This window comes from Eutrema salsugineum, unplaced genomic scaffold (assembly GCF_000478725.1).
Source record: "Eutrema salsugineum unplaced genomic scaffold, Eutsalg1_0 scaffold_1, whole genome shotgun sequence".
NCBI lineage: Eukaryota > Viridiplantae > Streptophyta > Magnoliopsida > Brassicales > Brassicaceae > Eutrema > Eutrema salsugineum.
In genome coordinates this window covers 2,457,381-2,472,944 of record NW_006256909.1, presented here as the reverse complement: position 1 = coordinate 2,472,944, position 15,564 = coordinate 2,457,381, and the positions used below count along the sequence as shown (strand labels likewise).

The window sequence follows — 15,564 nt, the reverse complement described above, 5'->3', positions numbered from 1 at the left end:
TCCTAGAAAATGTGTCTATAATAACTATAGAGAAAAGAAATATATTAACTGTTGGAGGGTTTTTATTTTTACTAGCTTGTTCTTGCTATTAATATCACTTAATTTAACAAAGAATATTATTTAGTAATATAATATATGTCTAACAACACTACATTCTTTGACCATCACAGTACATAGTTAAACGCCAAACCAATGTTCTATGCAAAGAGAAAGAAGAGTTAAGAAAAGAAACAAAGCTGGTGTTTGATCGAAATGGAAATTATCAGACATGTTCCTGTTTCTTTGCTTATGCAGTGGCAAGCTGCTACATACAGTTAATTGATTGAACTATATTATGCAATGAAGGAAAAATAGCTTTGTTGGATAGCTTTAGCCTGTGTCTCATCATGCTGCGGTTGGCTGAGCTGAAGATGGACATGTTCGCTCGAGTTATCTCTGATCATGTCTAGACCATTTGTGAGAAGAGAACTTTTGTCTGCGCTTTTCACACCCTCAACCTCTGAAACCTGTGGTGAGTAGCCACATTATATTACTCCTCAATGCAAAAACATGTGGTACCTTTCCCTTTTAAAGAAAATCCAGAGTCCCTAAATCATATATACCTTTTTCTGTAATTCTATATTTTTTTGGTGCATTAAGTTTACTTTCTTGTGGAGGTCTAAATTCTCTTGGTGCACGAGATTCCCCTGCAACCGAAAATATAAGAATTAGCATTTCTACGTACCCAACACTGTGGAAAACGTCTGATTCCTATATTCCTGTAATCAGAGTCCAACCTCACGGTACAGTTCTTGGATTTCTTCGACTAACATTTGATCCTACAATCGTCGATAAACATAAATGCTTAGATAGAGTGCAGCCATTACTTTTTTTTCCAAACTTTTCACCTTGGAAAAAAAGAACTTATTTGTCACAGCATCAAATACCTTTTTCATTCGTACGCCACGAAGGCTCAATTCAAGCTGATTCTCCAATTTCTGTAAATCTTCTACACTTAGTCCAGAGAGCTCTTCCCCCATCATTTGCCTGTCAAGTACAAGATCTTTGTTTCCCCATCACTTTTGAATATGCAAAATTTTCCAAAGTAATTATATACCTTGTCTAAATTAATAAAAAGAAAAAAACAAAGAAGATGATGGGGGAATGTGGAAGTGTTTAGTAATTCCCTTCGTATGTATGGTCTTAGATGTGTGGAGGTATAACTCTGGAGGCGGTAGAGATACAATTGTGATTTTGGGGAAGACATCTAGCATCATGGTAAAATCCTTAAGAGGTGGTTATAACATTCTTTGTTGGTTTGGCTTTATATATATGAACATTTCTATTGGAAAAAAAAAATGCAAAATACTAGGATAGTTTTGGGGTTCTGCTAAACGTTCAAGCCTTAGACTACATATATATGTTACCATTTTAATATTAGTACATCGTTCCCTGATCTAGGTGTTACTATCGGGAGGGTTTGACAAACTCAGAGGATGCAAAACATACCGGTGGTTTTCTTGCAAGTTATGTAGCTGTCGCTTTAGAATAGCGGACTCCTTTTGCCAAAACTATAATATAGCAGAAGTTATTTTCAGGTGATTGAAACTGAGAAATCAAGTTCTTTTGGGTATTAATATGTTATCAAGTTTAGAATGGATTTTTTTGCAAACGAAAATGCAACATAATGAATGTAATCTGATGGTCAAGTGTGATGACTTGTGTTTTATAGCAAATCCTACTCCAATATGAAATCAGGATCAGCTTGAGAATATGCTTATATAGAGTTGTATTAGGCTAACAACAAGTAACGGTCTCTTTGTTACTCATTACAAAATTGAGTTTCTGAAAAATCCATAGAGATGAGTCATAAAAAGGAGTACCTTGATTTCTGAAGCTGGACTACTTTCCAAATTGGAATCCCCTTTGGCATCCCTGTATCTCTCTATCACCGATTTCATGCTGCCAAAAAAAAAAAAAGAAGATAGTTTTAAATCTTCGGAGTTCAGAGAGAGTAACATTTCTCCTTACATATTCAGTGTCAAAACTTGGACTTAAATAGATTTATAATACCCTAAGTATCTTTTGCCTACATGGAACGGGATTCTCTGCACCGAAAATACAGATTCGCCATAATCATAAATGTAAGATGAAGTATAAAGCTTAAGTAGAGAATGAGTGAAATTAGACAATCTTGATGTAGATGACCAACTTTATTCACTAAACCCGATTATAAATACTATAGTTATCAGCTCGCAAGTAAAGATTTTTCTAAATGAACTAGTGAGACGATAGTGTGAAGTACCCAATTAACACCATTGCTTATTATCTATGGTTTTTTTTTGTTTTTTTTTTTATCTAATGCCCCCAATCTCTGAGAACCATCAACTCCATGTTTTTAATTATCCAAGTTGTAGTAGGAAATCAGAAGGAATGGATGAAATAATGTTTCCAAAAGAAAGACTATCTTCCTAAATAATGACCAAGTTGAGAGTAGAGCATTAAAATTAGGGGTTCCTAATTGGATAATTAAATAGGAAAAAGTTGAATATGGATGACAACGAAAGCAGAAATGATTCCCCCACTTGGGTAATAAATAAAATTAGCATAAAATAATGCAAGCTCATTTTAGGTACATCAACCCACCAACTAGTTGCCAATAAAGAAAAAGATTAGCGAACAAAGACGATTCTTTTCTAAAACCTCAAACCAAACCAAGAAAGAAGACACAAAGCGAGAGAGATAAAGCGAGAGAGAGAGAGAGAGAGAGAGAGAGAGAGAGAGAGAGAGTTGGAGTTTCTTCTGCCCTACAAACCACTAACCACTTCCTCTCCCTTTTTTCCTCTGAAAATACCAAATTTAGTATGTTTCGAGAAACACAACAAGTCCCTGAAGATCTATACGCTTCACCAAAAAAACTCTATCTTTCTAGTCCTATCCAATTCTATCATCATTTAGGCCTGTCCTGTCCTGCATCTCAATAACATATGAAACATACATACAACATACCCACAAATCAAAATCTCATATTCCATTACTAAAAGCTATATAATCCATGAATCTCAAACAAACAGTGTTTTTTTCAGCCCATTGATCATATAGTCAACCAACCAAGTGATCTACTAAGTTCCACCCATTGCCATATAAAATTATGAAACACACTAATTCGATGTTTAATGTCACCTTAAGGGATGTACAGTACACACAGCAAGTGAATGAATGTCCAGATATCAAAAACGAGAAAAATCGATTAGAAAATTGGATATTCAGAACTTGCCTTGCGGTCAACAAAAAAACCCGATGGAATCCCAAATCAATCAGAGTGGACCAAAAGGAAAAGTCAACCCAAAAAAAGAAGGAAGAAAACAAAAGGGTATACCTGGAGCTGGAGAAATCGTAGAGCCTGCCGGTGCTGGAGAAGATGATGACACCGACCTCTGCATCGCACAGAATCGCAAGCTCCTTTGCTTTCTTCAGCAATCCGTTCCTTCGCTTCGAGAAAGTGACCTGACGGCTCGTGGAGTTATCGATCCTCTTGATCGCGATCTTTCCCCTTCCCATTTTCTGCAGCCTTTTTTTTTTTAACATCGTCAAATCATTTCCCGCAAATCCAGGCGATAGATATTCAATAACTCAAAAATCAACAATTTAAACATTACCTTATCCAACAAACAAAACAAAAAATCTAAGTGAAAACAGGTCGCGCGAGATCTCGGGGGAGAAAGAAATGTGATTTTGATCGAAAGAGAGAGAAGAGAGAGAGAAATTGGAAGAAGTTCCAAAAAAAGAAAAATAGAAATAGAAAGAGGAGAGCAGAACAGAGCCCACAAAAGGAAAGAACATATGGTTGTTGGTTTAATTTTGGGAATTTAGGGTAAAAGTCTTTCTTACTATATATAAACATAGTTCGCTTGTTATATGTTGACACATGGCATGCTATAAGTGGGTTTCTTTTGACGATACTCGTCTATTTCTTTATTTATTTATTGTCGTACGACATGAATAAAAGAAGCATACTTTTTTTCTTTCTTTCTTTTGAATGTTATATGCACTACAAACAAAACGAAAAAAAAAAGAAAATAGTTTGAGAAACCCAAAGTATAATTAAATAGGAATCCTGAAATCCCGACAGAGACGAAAAGCAACCCCCAGATTAAAGAGATAAACTCAAAACTACGGAAGCGGATCTGAAAGAGTATATACCTTATGTTGTGTCTAGTTAGAGATGAGTATTTTTAACACATGTAATCCAATTTTGTGGCCATAGATTAGAGAGGCCTATACTTAACAATTACATATGCATCACTCATGCGTTAGGAGAAAGGAGTATAACGGGCCGATAACAGGCCCAAAATGAAGGCCTTATTATTTTTTCCTTTCTTTTTTTGGGTCAACCGAAGGCCTTGTTACTCTTAATTGATAATGTTACGTTTTGTTGTTGGTTAACATAGGCCTGAAATTATTTTGCTAAATAGATGTCACATGAAATTATTTTGCAAATCTAGTAAGGGTTATTTAGTGTACATTCCCTTTAAATTATCTCTTTTTCAATCTGATTTTAGAAATATAAAAATATTCATCTAATTACTTGTCTTAGAGATTTGTAAAGAGGAAGAGGGAATTATGTAAAAACGCCAAAAGGGTAATGAACTATCAGCTTTAAAAGCTCTAAATATATGCTCCCGTGCTCTCTGGCCTGGTCCAAAAGAAGTTTTCAGGTAGCACTGAGACGCGTGTCTTTGTCTACCAACTACGCATTTTGGACTAATCTCCCACTCTCCACCACCAAACGTGTATTTGTCAATTATTTGTTTTTAATTCAAATGCGACGTTCTTTTGCGTATTATATAATACATAGAAATTTAGTAGCGTTATCCAAATTAGTCCCCCCCCATTCCCTTAACCTAACCTACCACTGGCTTTGATAATCATGACATCACCAAAGATGTAATCAAACCAAACACTCACCTCTTGTTCCTCAACTACCGCATGATTAATTAACGACTTAATTAAAATACAATATTATCTACGCCGTAACTGTTAGTTTGATTTAGTACTCATAATTAAATAAACAAAAACAATAATGCTCAAACAAAGACGTTTTTATCCCAATATACTATATCTTTTACCACTTTCACATGAAAATAGTGACAAACCATTTTTAAAATGCTCACAAACAAACAGAAAACGGTCTAAATCGGGTTTGTAAAAAAAGAAAAAGGTTATGATTTCGTTTCAAGTAATTCAAGCCTCGAGTTTGCTTCCTTCGACATCAACCACGAACCTATAACGCACATCGTTCTTCTCGAGTCTCTCAAACGCAGTGTTCACATAATCCATCTTCACAACTTCGATCATCGAACTCAAACCCTTTTCTTTACAGAACTCCAACATCTCCTCTGTTTCCTTCATGCTCCCTATGAAGCTCCCCGTTATCACTTTCCTCCCTAATTCCAAATCATCATCATCATCATCATCATCATCATAACCCCAATTAATAACTAATAATCCTCGATGGTTTATTCAATTTGTGTTTTGGTATATAATTGACTCACCAAGCATAACCATAGGGGTGAGAAACTCCAAGGGTTTGCTGATGACTCCCATGAGAATGAGTTTCCCATCAAGCCTAAGCAGAGACAAATAAGGCTCAAGTGCATGATGAACAGGCACCGTGTCGATAATGTAATCCATTGAATCCGCCAGTTCGTTCATCTTCGTCTGGTCGGATCCAATCACGTAATCGTCGGCTCCAAGATCTTGCAAAGCCTCTTCTCTCTTCTTGTTTGACGAGCTTATGACGGTGACATGGTGACCCATTGCTTTGGCTATTTTCACACCCATGTGACCAACTCCACCTAACCCTAGTATGCCTCCTCTTAGGCCTGGTCGCTTCAGCCCGAAGTGGCTCAGTGGACTGTACACTGTCACACCGGCGCACAGTAGCGGTGCAGCCTGCTCAACCGCCATTCCTTCTGGGATCTTCACCACAAACCTGAACACAAATTGACACTTTAGCCATGCATACCCTAACCTGGCCTCCAAGAAACCCAAACTAAAACATAAAAACCGGGTTTTGAATATCTATTATTATTAACTATAATATATTTTCACTTTTATATGATTTTAGAATAATTTAATCTTGTTTTCCTCTTTATTAGGTAGATTAAAAAGTGTTGGTTGAAGAAAACCAAGATTTTTTTATCATATTAAACACGTGATGTTGTTGGCTGAAATCATCGATCAAATAACACAGGATTGTTATGATTGAATTTCATAATCTAAAGCAAATACTATCCAAATCCGTATTTATGAAGATCATGAAGATTTCTATCATAGTATAGGAAATGTTAATGTTAGAACTAAGAAGAACTAAAAGAAGAAGTGATTACTTTTGGTGGACGACGGTGGCTTTAGAGAAGCCACCTTGTGTGGGCTGACCATCGAAGTAAACGTCGTTGTAACTCCAGATCTTCTTAGGACAATACTGTTCCAGATCTCTCTCGCATGGGCTACAGCCTCCGCAACACCCAACGAGACAACCCACTCCGACTATGTCCCCTACGGTGAACTTGCTCACACCTGATCCCACCTCCACTACTTCCCCTACAACCTCGTGCCTGAATATAACATCATCAACTCAGTTTCAGATTCTGATTCTTGATTATTATTATTATTAATCTGGCTATAGAGGAAGAAAGAAGAATTTACCCAGGAACCATGGGGTAATTAGACATGCCCAGATCATTTTTGGTCTGATGAAGATCGGTGTGGCAGATTCCGCAACATATGATCCTTATGTGTACATCATCTGGTCCTGTCTCTCTGTACAATCAAAACCCAATTAATGGAAATGAAAAACCAAAAAAAAAAAAAGGATTCAAAAGATCGAAAGAAGAGAGATCAAACCTGAGAGTGTAAGTGTAAGGAGAGAGTAACCCAGATGGGTCTCTCGCAGCCCAGCCTGTTGTTTTCCTCTCTACCTCCATTTTCCCCATCTCTGTTTCTCTCTGTTTCTTAGTGCTTCTTGATCCTTTTTTTGCACCTTATTGCCGATTATGCGTGTGTACTACTATTATTATATATATAGAGAAATTTGGGAACGAAACGCATGCGTATGTGTGATGAAATAATTGGTGTTTTTGCACAGCGTACATTTGGTAGCTAATTTAGTGTGAATTTGTGTATATTGTTGACAAATTAGTCAAAGCTTTAGAATTTTTAGTCGCTGAAAATAACTTCTAGAAAAGATTTCCTTTCTTCTTTTTATACTGTTCCCATTTTACAAGAAATTTATGCGAGAAATTATATGAAATTTATTCGCAGTCTTAGTACGATTTTTCAGTTTATGATAAATTCTTCATTTGACAACTCGAAAGTCGATACCAAATACACACAATTAGTAAAGGTTCAAAGAGAAAAAAAAAGTTAGTCACTTTTAAACCGAGAAAAGAAGAAAAAAAAAAAAGAAGGAAGAAGAAATTGTCAGCTTTAGAAGGAAGAAAATCCCCTTTGTGATGTGGACTTGTCAGCTATAGGGTCCACGGGGGTTGGTGAACCAACAATGTGGGGTCTAATCGTATGTTGCAAGGTTTAACTTTAAATCATGATACAATTTCGTTAAGCCACGTGTTGATTCATATGCAACTATATAGTTTTGACGGCCCAGAGGAGCTGTAAATATTTCCCACTCCATGCAAATTCCTTAGTTTTGACGGTCCAGATGAGATCTTCTATCCTATTTCTTTTAATCATAACACTTTTTTTCTTTTTCTTTTGAACATCATCATACTCCTATTATTATTCGGATTAGAAGTCCCTTAGGGGACATCCGATAAAATTAATCAGATTAGAAAAGAACCATCTAGAGCCTAGAGGTAAGTTAAATCCCACCTCGAACACCATAAATTCAATAGTAAAAGGTAGATTGACACATTTTTAAATTGAGAGAAAAAAAAACCCAGAACCATATGTGAGAAAATAAATTTTTAAATTTAATCAATATTTGATAGTTATAAATAACGATCTCTAAGACCATCTCCAACCTTACTGTAAATTTTACTGCAAAATATAGTTTAGAGCAAAATTCTCTCCAACCTTACTCCAAATCTCACTCGAAAATGAAGTAAAAAATAGAGCACAAAATAAAATTTGTCTATTTTTTTGGTCATAACTCCATTTTAGAGTAAAAATGAAGCTTACATTGAAGTAAAATACAATTCCATTTTGGAGTTACTCCAAAATAGAGAAGAATATGAAGTATAAAGCTCAAATCTTTTATAATTGTAAGATTGGTTAGAAACAGAAATATAAATATGAATTCCGTTTTTATATTATCCATTAACAAAATAGTTTATTTCAAAGCTGAAGAAGAGTTTGGGCCAATTTTAGAAGAGAAGAAAACACATATACTGTATATGCAAAATATGTTGCAGGCCTGATATGTTAAGGTTTGGACTTTGGACTATGAGCCGTTTCACGTTTAATCTCTCCGTCTGGGTTTGTTGAGCGGACTTGTCGCTGTAAATTGGGGCCAAATGCTTTTATTACACGAACTCTTCTCTTCTACACGTCTCTCTTACGACCACCACAGCCTTCAACTTCTCCTCGTCATCTAATCTCTTAAATGTCTCCAATTTGTTTTTTTTTTTCACAAGATTTCAACTCAACCAAGTTATGACGAACCTCCTGGAGATGAAGAATGCCCTTCGTTTTGCCGATGGGTTTTATCGTTCCAGGTAATTTTACATTTGTCTCTCAACTCTTCTTATTATTATCTAAGACCAAACAAGTGTTAGCTAGTTTCTTAATCAGGTTGAGATTGAGTTGTTCAATTCTGTTTCTCGAAACCATTCTTTCTTTCTTATGTGAATTGCGTTTTAGTTTTCTCATTATATAGAAAAAAGTTCTCCTTTTTAGCGGAAATGTTAGTCTAGAAATGAAAAAGGAGTGTACTTTCAATAGTAATTGCCAATTGGAGGAATGGAAACGATTGGGTCAATCAATGATCACAACTTTGATATGATTATTAGAAATAATCAGATGTAGTTGGAACCATCTTACACGTTTTCATAATCAATCAATGGCCCACTTGTTGCAGATTAAAAGTCGCTGCCTTTGCTAATTCACCATCTCTGATATCTGGTGGATATCGCAGCAAAGCTTGCGTCCCCTCTCGCTTGAAATTGTGAGCGAATTTTTTGTTTCACCTATAATTTGCATATCTAATTCAGAAAAAGCGGTTTTTTACGTACTGATTTGATGATTACATTTTCATGTAGTCAAGTGGATTTTAAGTTTTAAGTATACAGCCCAAAACAGTACTGAAAAGCTATGCAATTATAGTTGACTACTACTATTATATCCAAGGTTTTTTTTTAAAAGTCTTGCTTAAGTCTCTCACAATGCGGTTTTGGTCTGTGGAGTCAGTACTTGCTATGCAACACTATCTGCTGTGGTAACGAAGCAAACACCAGCGTTTGATGGAAAAGAAGCAGCTTTGCTTGTAGAAGAGCTCAGAATCAACTTCAACACCGGTAGAACAAAGAGCTACGAGTGGAGAATTTCTCAGCTTCAAAACATTTCCAGGATGATTGATGAGAAAGAGAGATCCATCGCTGAAGCTTTGCATCAAGATCTTTCCAAGCCTGAGCTCGAAGCTTTTCTAGCTGAGGTTTCTCAACATATTGTTGTAATGTCCCTTTCCTTCTCTACATTCCGATTTTATCTGTTGTTAAAACAATCTGCCGTCATCTTGTTTTCTCAGATTTCGAATACAAAATCATCCTGTATGCTTGCAATCAAAGAGTTGAAGAACTGGATGGCTCCAGAAACGGTAACCGTTCAAACTTTGCTGAAATTTCGTCGATATATTTCCATTCTAAACCACTAAACTGATCTATGCGTGGACCTTTCAGGTCAAAACTTCCGTGACAACATTTCCCTCGTCTGCACAAATAGTCTCAGAACCGCTTGGAGTTGTTTTGGTTATCTCAGCCTGGAATTTCCCTTTCTGTAAGCTCAAAACTGTTTTTTGAAATTTTTTCTAATTTATCACAATCAAAAGTTTTATATGCCTCCTTGTTGTCTTTTTATGTTCCCAGTATTGTCTGTTGAGCCAGTCATTGGAGCTATTGCAGCTGGTAACGCTGTTGTGCTAAAACCTTCAGAAATTGCTCCAGCAACATCTTCTCTTTTAGCAAAGTTGTTTAGTGAGTACTTGGACGAATCAACGATCAGAGTTATCGAAGGCGGAGTCCCTGAAACTACGGCACTACTGGATCAGAAATGGGACAAGATATTCTTCACTGGTTAGCCCTTTCTGTGTCTCTCTCAAGAATCTATAAAAGAATTGATTAGGCTCCAGGAAAACATTATTTTAAAAATAAAAGTCTTTCTTTTTTTAGGTGGAGCAAGAGTTGGTCGCATTGTAATGGCTGCAGCTGCGAGAAACCTGACTCCAGTGGTCCTCGAACTTGGTGGGAAATGCCCGGCTCTGGTTGATTCAGATGTTAATCTACAAGTTAAGATCAGTTTCTGCTTCTAAAGCATAAATAAATGAATTCAGGTCGCATACTCTAATCGGGTGGTTGTTGTGATTGAAGGTGGTAGCTAGGAGGATAATATCAGGGAAATGGGCTTGTAACAACGGACAGGCTTGCATTGGAGTCGATTACGTGATCACTACAAAAGATTTTGCATCAAAACTGGTAAAAGACTAGACAAAATAAAAGGCAATGATGATTACTCTATTTGTTTCTCAAGCTTGCTGATGCAAAATCAAGCAGTACAGATAGATGCTTTGAAGACTGAACTCAAGACATTCTTTGGGGAAAATCCATTAGAGTCAAAGGACCTATCACGGATTGTGAACTCTTTCCACTTCAAACGGTTGGAGAGTATGTTAAAAGAGAATGGAATGGCTGATAAGATTGTTAAAGGAGGCCAAACAAGCGAAGATAAGCTGTGAGAGAAAAAGTTTCCATTTCGATGAACATTGTTCATGGAGATAAAAACAAAGTAACCACAGTATTCTGTAATTTCCGTTACAGGAAAATATCTCCAACGATACTACTGGATGTGCCAGAGGCATGTTCCATGATGCAGGAAGAGATATTTGGACCATTACTTCCTATAATTACGGTACAGAAGATTGAAGATGGGTTTCAGGTTATACGGTCAAAGGCAAAGCCTTTAGCGGCGTATCTCTTCACAGACAACAAAGAGCTGCAGAAGAAATTTGTGCAGGACGTGGCTGCTGGAGGAATTGGCATCAATGACACCGTCTTACACGTACTTTTCAACTACAAAACTGATGTTCTGTTTTTTCCAAAAGGCTAGTTGCTAGCTCTCAATTAAAGATGTTCTGTTTTCTTTTTGCAGGTGACTGTAAAAGATTTACCATTTGGAGGAGTCGGGGAGAGCGGGATTGGGGCTTACCATGGGAAATTCTCGTATGAGACTTTTAGCCATAAGAAAGGAGTTCTTTACAGGAGTTTTGCTGGGGACTCTGATCTTAGATATCCTCCGTACACACCAAAAAAGAAGATGGTGCTTAAGGCTTTGCTCTCTTCAAACATATTTGCTGCCATTTTGGCTTTCTTTGGCTTCTCTCAAGACTCATGATTACAGAACTGGAATTGTTCACTAAAAATAATGGATTCTGGTACTTGAAAATAATAAACCTGTTGATTAATATACATATCTTTACATACTTAGCTCTTAATTTGTATATTTGCATTGTGTGTGTTTGTCATATTTAAGATCATATTTTTAATTACGTTGATTAAATATGATTACACAAAAAAGAACTATCCGAATTAATTTCAAGTTAATCCCTGATAAAATCTAAAAGTAATCCCACTTAATCTCTGGAGTCTGATTAATTATACTGTACCTAGGTTGCTAAGTCTAGTTCAAACACTCAATTAAGGGTTGATCGAATTTGTAAACATTGGAATGCATTAACTATAACAACTGTAGTATGGAGCTTGGTGGAATTCCAGATAAGGTGGAGCTTTGAAATGTTGATTTCATAAATGCTATAAACAAATAAGGAAAATATAAAATTGGTGAGTATTGGTGAGTATAATAACTAAACAACATAAACAAATATATATAACAATCCATAATGTCAAATCGTACGATGCTTTTGTCTCACACGTCACACTCCAAGTCATTATCAAACATTAATTTTAATTTATTTTGTTTCGTGATGAACATACACTCGTAAATATGGTTTGGCCCAACCATATTTTCTTCTACATTGAGATCTACGCGCACCATTCCTCCGCTTTAAATGACGAGAGTCCAGTTATCTGAATACAGTTATTATGCCCATAAATGACTTGTATCTACTCCTCCATTCGGTTCAATTTAATTCTTTACCTTATATAGATGAATTTGGATTTAATGTCTATTATCACATGAAGGAAATATTTATGTTCATCAAGGAAATCTTTTGCTTGAATTCTTTTGTTTCTCTACTTACAAATATTTACCAAAACTGATAGATTTTGGTAAGGTGATGAGATTTCTTTCACTATGTAACTAAAAAAAAGGTAAAGACCCTTGTTACCTGACAAAGTCAGTTTTTCTGAACTCTGAAGCAAAAAGATGCGAGTTTTACGGACATGAGTAAGAAAAATAGGTTGTTGTTTGTTTACTCGCATTTACTACCTTGAGTGTTGAGCAAAAATTTGAAGCGTGATTATAGAGTTAATTAAATATCTAGTCGGATCGAGTAATTAAATTCAAAACTCAAATATAGCCTTTTACATGGCTCGAGAATCTTAGCCTAGTCTGAGGTTATTTAGCCCCTAACTAAGCCGTTTCTATTCAGTTAGGTGACTGCCTTGCCTGTGCATACATCCTTGGTTTGCCTCATCCTTAATATTGATTTCGGTTTTCATTTGACTCCATATTTAACATTGAATTTTTTTTTCTTGGTTTTCTTGTTTAATAAAGTTAAGTTATAAGTTATTCAGTCTCCTTTGTAACTAACAACATGTGACTATGTGAGTATTCGACTAATATTTAACGAATTACGCACCTAAAATTTTCACCTTTTTATAACTCACTAAAGTAGCTATATAACGCGTCAACGCATACACTACCGTTTGAGGCGAAAAAAAAAGAACTTGAAATGTGTGTTCACGTCGTTATCTAAACAACACAAAATCACAAGGAAACAAAAATTTCATGTACTTACTTATATTTTAATTATTTAGGGTATGATATATATTTATTGCATGAGAACTCTCACCACTCTATCACTCTTCTTACTCAATCAGCCTCTATAAATGTAATAACGAGTCAGAACGAACAAAGACCACACCAAGAGTTTAAAGACAAAACAGAGGATATATCACTAAAATGTATTCCCCAATGAAGAACGTAAAAATGTTTTTCAACTACCTCATAACCCATCTCTCCAAGCTCTGTTTCCTCTCATTATTGGCTGCTATGGCCATGAAAGCCTCTCGTCTTTCTACACAAGATCTCCACAACTTGTACCTCTACTTACAGAACAACCTCACATCTCTTACCATATTCTCCCTCCCTCTCGCTCTCGCGTTGACCCTCTACATCATGACCCGACCCAAACCCGTTTACCTTGTCGACTTCAGCTGCTATCTCCCACCGTCTCATCTCAAAGTCAGCATCCAGAAGATCATGCACCACGTACGAGTTATACGAGAATCAGGCATGTGGTTGGAGAACAATGAGAACGATTACTTGATGGACTTCGTCGAGAAGATTCTAGAACGTTCCGGTCTCGGCCAAGAGACCTACATACCGGAAGGTCTTCATTGTCTGCCGCTAGAACAAACGATGGCTGCGGCTCGCAAAGAGACTGAAGAAGTTATATTAGGAGCGGTCGATAATCTGTTTCGCAACACCCAAATTAGCCCTAGTGATATAGGTATATTGGTGGTGAATTCAAGCACCTTCAATCCAACTCCATCGTTAGCAACAATCATAGTGAACAAGTATAAACTTAGGGATGATATAAAGAGCTTGAATCTTGGTGGGATGGGGTGTAGTGCAGGAGTTATTGCTATTGATGTCGCCAAGAGTTTGTTACAAGTACATAGAAACACTTATGCTCTTGTGGTTAGTACTGAGAACATAACTCAAAACTTGTACTTAGGTAACAACAAATCAATGTTGGTTACAAACTGTTTGTTCCGGGTAGGTGGGGCTGCGGTTTTGCTTTCTAACCTGTCTAAAGACCGAAAACGTGCGAAATACGAGCTTGTTCATACGGTAAGGGTCCATACCGGAGCAGATGACCGATCCTATGGATGCGCAACACAAGAAGAAGATGAAGATGGCGTAGTAGGAGTTTCCTTGTCGAAGGATCTACCTACGGTAGCTGCAAGAACCCTAAAGATCAATATCGCAACTTTGGGTCCACTTGTTCTTCCCATAAGCGAGAAGCTTCTCTTCTTTGTGACGTTCGTTAGAAAGAAGTTTTTCGACCCCAAGATCAAGCATTACATGCCGGATTTCAAGCTCGCTTTCGAGCATTTCTGTATCCATGCGGGTGGTAGAGCACTTATAGATGAGCTAGAGAAGAATCTTCATCTCTCTCCGTTACACGTTGAAGCATCAAGAATGACTTTGCACAGGTTTGGTAATACCTCTTCGAGCTCTATCTGGTACGAGTTGGCTTACACAGAAGCCAAAGGAAGGATGAAGAAAGGAGACAGGATTTGGCAGATTGCGTTGGGGTCAGGTTTTAAGTGTAATAGTTCTGTTTGGGTGGCTCTTCGTAACGTCAAGCCTTCTCCTAATAATCCTTGGGAAGACTGTCTGCACAAATATCCGGTTGAGATCGATATATGATTGAAGAGAGTGTTCAATTCATCGTTATAAATTTAATTACGAAAATAGAGATATAAATAGACTGGTTTTATATCGCGTACTTGGTCACTCCAAATTTGTAAAACTAATAATGTCTCCTTTCTCTCTATGTATTAATGTATGTATTGCTCTTATCAATATATATACGGTTTTAGTCGGTTTAGTCGTTGGTTAAGTGTAAACCACATATTAGAAGCTCTATATATAAAGAACATTACATGTAATCTTTCCCATTAACGAGAATAACAAACTTTTACAACCTTCGTCTTCTTCCTTTTGACCTCTGTAACTAAAATGGTATCAGAGCGTTGAGCTTCAAAGCTCAACCGATTCATGACTTCGATTCATCGGCGTTTTGATCCGATTAATCTCCGTCTTCCGTTCGGCATTCTTCTTTCTTCGGCTCCGATTGGATTTTCCGATTAATGCGATGGTTTCCGTCAAGAATTTGCGGCGTCGCACGGTGAATACTCGATCCTGAGCTGCTTCAACATCTCAGAATCGTGATTCTTCTCCAGATTCCCCAATCCCAACCCCAAATCTACCGATTCCATCACCAAATCACCAAATCCCTCCATCAAACTTCCCGAATCAAAATACAAATGTTCTTCTTCCTCAGATTGATTACACGGACATCTATTCTCCATATAATCTCACAAATGGAGATAATCCGGGTAATGTAATCATACCTGAGATTCTTGATGGAACAAATTACTC

At 36.8% G+C, this 15,564-nt stretch overlaps 4 protein-coding genes across 5 annotated transcripts; 2 read left to right on the top strand and 2 right to left on the bottom strand.

Annotated features, from left to right (window-relative positions):
* Window positions 1-114: 114 nt before the first annotated feature.
* Window positions 115-3,844, bottom strand: LOC18029110 (agamous-like MADS-box protein AGL16). Of its 2 annotated transcripts, XM_006412191.2 has the most exons (8): window positions 3,639-3,844; window positions 3,359-3,550; window positions 1,863-1,941; window positions 1,489-1,550; window positions 927-1,026; window positions 777-818; window positions 603-686; window positions 115-506 (listed from the first exon to the last, which is right to left on the bottom strand). In XM_006412191.2, the coding sequence occupies exons 2-8, from the start codon at window positions 3,538-3,540 to the stop codon at window positions 333-335; spliced, it is 723 nt and encodes a 240-aa protein (XP_006412254.1). In that variant the 5' UTR covers window positions 3,541-3,550; window positions 3,639-3,844; the 3' UTR covers window positions 115-332. The 2 variants fall into 2 exon arrangements, with proteins under 2 accessions (XP_006412254.1, XP_024005888.1); XM_024150120.1 differs by lacking the exon at window positions 603-686 and having other exon boundaries at window positions 373-506; window positions 725-818.
* Window positions 3,845-5,047: 1,203 nt separating this feature from the next.
* LOC18029109 (cinnamyl alcohol dehydrogenase 5) lies at window positions 5,048-7,048 on the bottom strand. The gene is made up of 5 exons (XM_006412190.2): window positions 6,889-7,048; window positions 6,691-6,804; window positions 6,372-6,599; window positions 5,535-5,974; window positions 5,048-5,426 (listed from the first exon to the last, which is right to left on the bottom strand). The coding sequence occupies exons 1-5, from the start codon at window positions 6,975-6,977 to the stop codon at window positions 5,224-5,226; spliced, it is 1,074 nt and encodes a 357-aa protein (XP_006412253.1). The 5' UTR covers window positions 6,978-7,048; the 3' UTR covers window positions 5,048-5,223.
* Window positions 7,049-8,545: 1,497 nt separating this feature from the next.
* On the top strand, window positions 8,546-11,692 carry LOC18029108 (aldehyde dehydrogenase family 3 member I1, chloroplastic). Its single transcript, XM_006412189.2, has 11 exons — window positions 8,546-8,717; window positions 9,080-9,166; window positions 9,409-9,652; window positions 9,746-9,814; window positions 9,897-9,993; window positions 10,083-10,289; window positions 10,386-10,501; window positions 10,584-10,688; window positions 10,772-10,944; window positions 11,031-11,271; window positions 11,362-11,692. Exons 1-11 carry the CDS (start codon window positions 8,656-8,658, stop codon window positions 11,602-11,604), a joined length of 1,644 nt encoding a protein of 547 aa, XP_006412252.1. The 5' UTR covers window positions 8,546-8,655; the 3' UTR covers window positions 11,605-11,692.
* A 1,630-nt stretch (window positions 11,693-13,322) lies between these two features.
* Window positions 13,323-15,000, top strand: LOC18029107 (3-ketoacyl-CoA synthase 16). The gene has a single exon (XM_006412188.2). The coding sequence runs from the start codon at window positions 13,354-13,356 to the stop codon at window positions 14,827-14,829; it is 1,476 nt and encodes a 491-aa protein (XP_006412251.1). The 5' UTR covers window positions 13,323-13,353; the 3' UTR covers window positions 14,830-15,000.
* Window positions 15,001-15,564: the final 564 nt, after the last annotated feature.

Excerpts from the sequence above, each read along its gene's own strand:
- LOC18029109 (XM_006412190.2), bottom strand. The coding sequence starts at position 6,977 with ATGGGGAAAATGGAGGTAGAGAGGAAAACAACAGGCTGGGCTGCGAGA. Across the intron at positions 6,805-6,888 it reads CCTTACACTTACACTCTCAG|AGAGACAGGACCAGATGATG; the intron begins GTTTGATCTCTC and ends TTGATTGTACAG. Across the intron at positions 6,600-6,690 it reads AATTACCCCATGGTTCCTGG|GCACGAGGTTGTAGGGGAAG; the intron begins GTAAATTCTTCT and ends TGTTATATTCAG.
- LOC18029107 (XM_006412188.2), top strand. The coding sequence starts at position 13,354 with ATGTATTCCCCAATGAAGAACGTAAAAATGTTTTTCAACTACCTCATA.
- LOC18029108 (XM_006412189.2), top strand. The coding sequence starts at position 8,656 with ATGACGAACCTCCTGGAGATGAAGAATGCCCTTCGTTTTGCCGATGGG. Across the intron at positions 10,290-10,385 it reads GGACAAGATATTCTTCACTG|GTGGAGCAAGAGTTGGTCGC; the intron begins GTTAGCCCTTTC and ends TTCTTTTTTTAG. Across the intron at positions 10,502-10,583 it reads ATTCAGATGTTAATCTACAA|GTGGTAGCTAGGAGGATAAT; the intron begins GTTAAGATCAGT and ends TTGTGATTGAAG.
- LOC18029110 (XM_006412191.2), bottom strand. The coding sequence starts at position 3,540 with ATGGGAAGGGGAAAGATCGCGATCAAGAGGATCGATAACTCCACGAGC. Across the intron at positions 1,942-3,358 it reads TACGATTTCTCCAGCTCCAG|CATGAAATCGGTGATAGAGA; the intron begins GTATACCCTTTT and ends TTTTTTTGGCAG. Across the intron at positions 1,027-1,488 it reads AACTTGCAAGAAAACCACCG|GCAAATGATGGGGGAAGAGC; the intron begins GTATGTTTTGCA and ends TGTACTTGACAG.